The 6,815-nt window shown below is 37.7% G+C and overlaps 1 protein-coding gene across 1 annotated transcript; it reads left to right on the top strand.

The window, feature by feature from the left end:
• The first annotated feature begins 1,780 nt into the window (after positions 1-1,780).
• Positions 1,781-6,162, top strand: LOC106331274 (SWI/SNF complex subunit SWI3D-like). The gene is made up of 7 exons (XM_013769596.1): positions 1,781-2,285; positions 2,798-3,327; positions 3,522-4,190; positions 4,296-4,459; positions 4,543-5,132; positions 5,226-5,404; positions 5,511-6,162. The coding sequence occupies exons 1-7, from the start codon at positions 1,883-1,885 to the stop codon at positions 5,871-5,873; spliced, it is 2,898 nt and encodes a 965-aa protein (XP_013625050.1). The 5' UTR covers positions 1,781-1,882; the 3' UTR covers positions 5,874-6,162.
• The last annotated feature ends 653 nt before the right edge of the window (positions 6,163-6,815 follow it).

Raw genomic sequence — 6,815 nt, 5'->3', positions numbered from 1 at the left:
GCGCCAAGATGTTTAAGTTTTGTACATACAATAGAACAACTTTGTAGGAAAAGTTTGGTCACGCATTCGATAAAATCATAAAATTGAACAAACACTAACGTTTAATAGAATTCAGAAACTAATAAATTAATAAATATCACTCATCTATAGTAATTTAGAATAATGACTGCACATATTTAATCCAATAACATATACATTTTAAAAATTCATAAAATACATAACTGAATGAGAAATACTGTATATGAAAACAAGTAGTCTGAGCATTTTAATCAGACCAGAAAATTCAAATCAAATCTGAACTAAAATAAAAAAATTGATTTGTAGGAATTAAACTTTCTAGTAAATTCTACCGTTGTTCACTTATGTATTGTGTGATCTTAAAAATACTATGTGCTATTGGATTAAATATGTGTAGTTATTATCTTAAAGGACAATTTTCTTAAATAGTTTTTAAAGTTTTTGTCACAAAAATAGCATTCAAGGAGAAAAATGACTAAAATAACTTTTTTATTTTAAATTTTTTAATATTATAATTTTTATTTTTTTAAATTTGAAACTCTATCCTCAAATCTCCATCACTTAATTCTAAACCTTAAATATAGATTAGTTAACCCTATGACATAAATGTATTTTTACCTTTTAATAAAAAAATTTTTGGTCATTTTATTTATAATAGCTATTTTTGTGGAAAAAAAATGACTAATTTAGAAAAAAATTATATTCTAAATGACAATAAACAGACATAGGTGAGGTTGATTCAATATGAATTTTAGTTCTTTCAATATGATTCTCTTAAATCAACCTAAATAACAGGTAAATCTGTCAGAACCGAATAGGGGTGGGCGTTCGGATACCCGTTCGGGTTCGGATCAGGTATTTTGGATTTTCGGGTATTTCAGTATAGGGATATAGAACCCGTTTGGGTATTTCTGTACTTCGGGTCGGGTTCGGATATTTTTAGTTCGGGTTCGGTTATTTTGAATCGAGTTCGGATATATAGATTTTAAAAGAAAAAAATTTATTTTTTTCATTTTTTAAGTTTCTTGTATTTAAAAATATAGATTCCACTTAAATGATTTTTTTATTTTTTATAGATTAGATGATTAATAGGTTTGAAGATAATATTTCAAAAACAAATAGATATTAATTTGGGGATTGTTTTTAAACTTTGAATGTAATTTTTGTTAATACATGAAACAAAAAGTTTGACAGTCATTTTAAATGAATATCAAATCATTTTCTCCATAATTATATATATATATATATTTACGATCTTAAATTATGTGTAACATCAATATAAATATTTAAAAAAAAAATAAGAGACGTAAACTAGAAATATAAGGGTAAATATATATATGTTCAGTTATCTTCGGATATCCATTCGGGTTCGGATATTATCCGTTCGGGTTCGGATATTCAATCTCTCCTAACTTAATACCCGTTCGGGTATTTTGCTATTTCGGTTCGGATTTCGGTTCGGGTTTTTCGGGTCGGATTCGGGTGCGGCTTCGGACATGGGGTAAAGTGTCCACCCCTAGAACCGAAGTTTAATTCTAGCAGACTCCATATTTCTGTCGAACCGGAAGGCTAATCTGAGAGTGATTGATTTAGACCGAAGTAAACCGATTACAGGCGTGCCTAATTTCAAAATGTTTCGGTTTTTCCCCTTAAAACTTTCAATATGCTAATTCCGCACCCAAATAAAACTTTAATTACAAAAAAAAAAAAAAAAAACCCAAAACAAAGTTAAATGCAAAAGGAACAGTGAAGGGGAAGAAGCAAAATTGAGATTGGGAATAGCAAACGTTTTTTTTTTGCTAAAGCCTCGGAAATGGTTTCGTTGTTGTTGTAGCAGCAAAGAGCCAACACACTTGAGAGAGAAATGGATGAGAAACGAACCCTAGCTTCGGCTGGAGACTCTCCGGCATCTGAGCCGGCGACGCGGCGGCGTTTGAAACGCAAAGCGAACGCTCTCGGGACCTCCAATTCCGCTTCTGCGAAGAGGATGTTGAAGCGCGAGAAGGCGATGCTTGCTTCCTTTTCTCCTGTCCACAGCGGGCCTTTGACTAGAGCTCGACAGGCGCCGAGCAGCATGCCGTCCGTGGCTGGGGTGAAGGCGGAGGTGTTGAGTGCCGCGGTGGTGGTGGTGGGTACGGACGGGGAGAAGTTGAAGGAGGAGGAAGAGAGGGATAAAGCGATCCGTGAGTGGGAGGCTAAGATCGAAGCTGAGTTCGAAGCAGTTAGATCTCGCGAGAGTAATGTTCATGTGGTGCCTAATCATTGCGGTTCGTTCGTCTTCTTACTGTTTTTCTTTGATAAAAACGAAAAATTTCCATGGTAGGCAAAGTAAATTGTAGGTTTCATCAGGAAAGGAGGAGACTTTAGAGTTGGGTTTATGTGAATATATAGGTTTTAATGGAAGCAGATGTGTCCTTCTGCTATGTGATTTAGATGTCATGTTCGGTATCTAGTCCATCAAGATTTGAAACAGTGCGTTCTTTTGTGCGGTGTAGTTGATGCATTGGCATGGGACTATTAGGATTGTATCTGTATCCAATGATACTACAGCATTTTTCATAAGGTAGAACGAGCATGCTAATCATGTATAATCTCATTTGAACAACACCAGGAGATTAATTGATGCTCTTAGTCCTTATTTTGAATTAACATTGAGCTACCATGTCATTCGATATCGTTGTTGTTGTGGTTCAGTCTTCACAACTTTTCATCAGTATAGTTTTGATTTTAAAGAAGAACAATTGTGTAATATGTGTTCCTCTACTGAAACTTTTTGAAGGTTGGTTTTCATGGGGAAAAATTCACCCGCTTGAAGAGCGCTCATTGCCCTCTTTCTTTAACGGCAAGTTGGAGGGTCGCACTCCTGAGGTGTATAGGGAAATCCGGGATTGGATCATGAGGAAGTTTCACTCCGATGCCAACACACAGATAGAAGTTAAAGACTTATCAGAACTCGAGGTTGGAGACTCGGAAGCAAAGCAAGAGGTGATGGAGTTCTTGGACTACTGGGGCTTAATCAATTTTCACCCCTTCCTGTCACCAGATGCTAGTTCTACTCCCGGTGATCATGATGATTTAGGAGACAAGGAGTCTCTGCTTAACAGTTTATTTCGGTTTCAAACAGATGAGGCTTCCCCTGCTCTTGTTCACAAGCCTCGTCCCACAGCACAAGCTACGCCACCATCAGGGTTGTTCCCAGATCCGGTGGCGCCTGATGACTTGCTGAAGCAAGAGGGTCCAGCGGTCGAATATCACTGCAACTCCTGTTCAGCTGATTGCTCTCGCAAGCGCTACCACTGCCCTACGCAGGTGTTTTGTCTCTTTACTTTATTTTCATTTGATCTGTTCCCTTTGGCTTTGAATATCTGATATAGAAAGAAAACACACAATTTGGCTATGATCATGTACTATCCATCTTATTGTTTGTAGCAATGTTCATTCTTTCTCCTATTTTCTTTAATAGTTTTTCAAAACTTACATGCTAATATTGAGGTTTTTGACAGGCGGATTTTGACTTGTGTACGGAATGCTTTGACAGTGGCAAGTTCAGCTCAGATATGTCATCTTCCGACTTTATACTAATGGATTCTGCTGAGGCTCCTGGCGTTGGTAGTGGGAAGTGGACTGATCAAGAGACTCTTCTTCTCCTTGAAGGCTTAGAAATTTTCAAGGAAAATTTTAATGAGATTGCAGAGCATGTTGCTACAAAGACAAAAGCTCAGTGTATGCTTCATTTTCTTCAAATGCCAATCGAGGATGCGTTTCTTGATCAATTTGACTACAAAGTTCCAAGTACAAAAGACACTACAGATTCAGCTGTGTCTAAAGATGATAAATCTGTCCTAAAAGATGCACCTGAAGAGACAGAGAATAAGAATCCTGTTAAAGAAGCTGAAACTGTGAAGGAAGCTCCAGAAACAGAAGATGACAATGAAGGAAACGTTCCTCCAGAATCTTCGAAACCTGGAGATGCGAGTGAAGAAACTAGTGAAGTGGAAGCCGAACAGAAAACGCTTAAGGTAGAAACCGTCACTGATGAAAGATGTAAAGATGATGCTGATGAAAACGTAGCTTTGAAAGCTCTGACTGAAGCTTTTGAAGAGCTTGGTTATCGTATCACACCTGAAGCTTCTTTATCCTTTGCTGATTTAGGAAATCCTGTCATGGGACTGGTAAGCTGTGTTGGAAGACATAAAATTTGCTGCAACGGCGACTGAGATTTTTTGATAAATGCACCTTCTTTCCTTTCTGATCCTGCAAGGTTCTTTTTTCTACAGGCAGCTTTTCTGGTGAGATTGGCGGGATCTGACGTTGCTACTGCTTCAGCCCGGGCTTCCATAAAATCTCCGAAAAGCAATTCCGGATTGCTGCTTGCCACAAGACATTGTTTTGTTCTCGAAGATCCACTAGACAACAAGAAGGATTCAGCTGAATCAAAAAGGTTTAACGTTTATTTGAATATCTCAATATTTTGAAGATATAGGTTATTGTATCGTAAATCTAAAACAAGCAAGACATTTGCAGTGTGGATGCAGTGGGGAACGGTGATAGTGCCCATAAAGATGAGCAGCCAGAAGGAAAAAGCCAGAAAGCAGAAGATGTCTCCTTGAATGCAAATGACAGGGAAATGACAGAAGCTGATTCAGGCAAAGAAAATCAGGATTCAGTCTCTGAAGAAAAGCAACCTGGTTCCCGAACTAAAAAATCTGCTAGGAAACCAGATGCTGAAGGACGAAAAAGATCTAGTAATTCAGTGGCAACTGAAAAATCAGAGGAACCAGCGGATATAATTTGTACATCGCTGGATAAATGTTCAGGGAAAGAGCTCCAAGAACCTTTAAAGAATAGGAATAAGCTTTCTAGTGAAAATAAAGACGCCTCTCAACCAACTGTCTCCCAGTTAGCTCCAGATGCTTCTCAGCCGGAAGCATCAAAAGATGTGGAGATGAAGGATATGTCACAGTCACAGAAGGATCCTCAAGATATGGTCAAAACAGTAGGAGAGGAGATTGAACAAGCTAAGGAGAGTGCAAAGGATGTTCTTAGTATGCCAGACACGTCGGTTGCACAGCAGGCCATTGCATCAGCTTCTGTACCGGAAAATGGAACAGATGGTTGTCTCTATCTCTTGGACAGATTTGAAACTGGACCTGCATTGCATGATTCTTTTATATCTTATTGGTTTGTTGTTTAAACATTGTTTGCAGGTGAAAATACAAAGAAAGAGAAGGGTGTCTCTGAAGAGACAAAAGACAAACATAACACTGATAAGCTTAAGCGCGCAGCTATCTCTGCTCTCTCAGCTGCAACAGTAAAGGCAAAGCATCTTGCAAAGCAAGAAGAAGATCATATCCGACAACTTTCTGGATCATTGATAGAGAAGCAGGTACAAAAATGGTTCAAGTGTATGCAGCTTTGATTCTGTTTTGGTGCTGTATTGTTGTTGAGTGTTTAAACATAATAACGAGGTTTTTTTTTAAACGTCTAAGCAGTTGCGTAAACTAGAAGCAAAACTATCTATATTCAACGACGCTGAAAGCTTGACAGTAAGGGTAAAAGAGCAATTGGAGAGGTCAAGGCAAAGGCTATACCATGAAAGAGCGCAGATCATAGCAGCTAGACTCGGTGCCCCATCTTCAATGTCCTCAAAGGCATCATTACCAACAAACAGAACCGCTGCAAATCTTGCTAATGTGGCTCAAAGACCTCCCATGGGTATGTCATTTCCACGGCCACCAATGCCAAGGCCTCCAGGTGCATCACCATTCTCTGTTCCTGGCTCACATGTAGCTGCAACAGCAATGAGCGGAAGCTCAGGTCCACCTCAAGGTTCAGACAATGTTTCTTCGGTTTAGTGGTGCTACATCATAATGTTCAGATTGAGTGGTAGCTCTTGATGTTCTATTAGTAAAGCCCAGGTACATCATCCCACCTTTCGCGGAGCTTGGTTTATTTTCTGGAGATTTATGTAGAAGACAAAGTTCGTTAGGGGTTTTAGACCCATCGATTAATGCTAAATGTAACTGTTATTGGAGATATGTGAATGTACTTTATTTATGGGTTCTTTGAACTTTAAAGAGTTGTAACGTTGAGCAGAGATGTATGATTATGAATCCGCAGAAGGTGGGAATGTTTTATGGATCATGGTCGGTAAAGACTTTCTGATAATAAGATACTTTAGTGTAACCAAGTTGGAGCCTCTCTTGGTTAAACACTGTCTCTCTCGTGTACTGTTTGCAAACTCAAAAAAGAGTTTGCGAGACGAGGAATTAGCAATTAGCGAATCACGTTTCGTAGTTCGTCGTAACGCATATTTCCTCGCTAATTCGTCGTAAAGTAGCGAGGAAACCATTTCGTCGTAAAGACGAAGAAAACAAATCGTCCTAAAGACCATGTAGATAGTCCACGTAAAAATGTCGCTAGCATTCCTCGTAAATACCACGAAAGCGTTTCCTCGTAAACGACACGTACATATCTCGAATGTATTTTCTCGTAAAATTCACGTAATTACTTTGAAATTCTTTCCTCGTAATATTCAAATAAATACCTTGAAAGTATTTCCTCGTAAAATACCCGTTTAACATTTCTCGTGATTTTTTCGTAAACTTTCAACGTAAATAAGTCGTAGATTAGCTACGAATCTACTTCGTTTTATTATTTTACATAATTTAAAAATATAATTAAAAAATATTTAAAATTATTTACTTTATTAATAAAATTTAAATATAAAAAAAATACGGAAATATTTTATATATAAATAAGTTTTGAATTTATAATACAACCACGGAAAAAAAAAG

The sequence above is a fragment of the Brassica oleracea genome, chromosome C3, assembly GCF_000695525.1.
Source record: "Brassica oleracea var. oleracea cultivar TO1000 chromosome C3, BOL, whole genome shotgun sequence".
NCBI classification, from domain to species: Eukaryota; Viridiplantae; Streptophyta; class Magnoliopsida; order Brassicales; family Brassicaceae; genus Brassica; species Brassica oleracea.
Note: the sequence above shows the minus strand (reverse complement) of the source record. Positions and strands in the feature narration are given on the sequence as shown.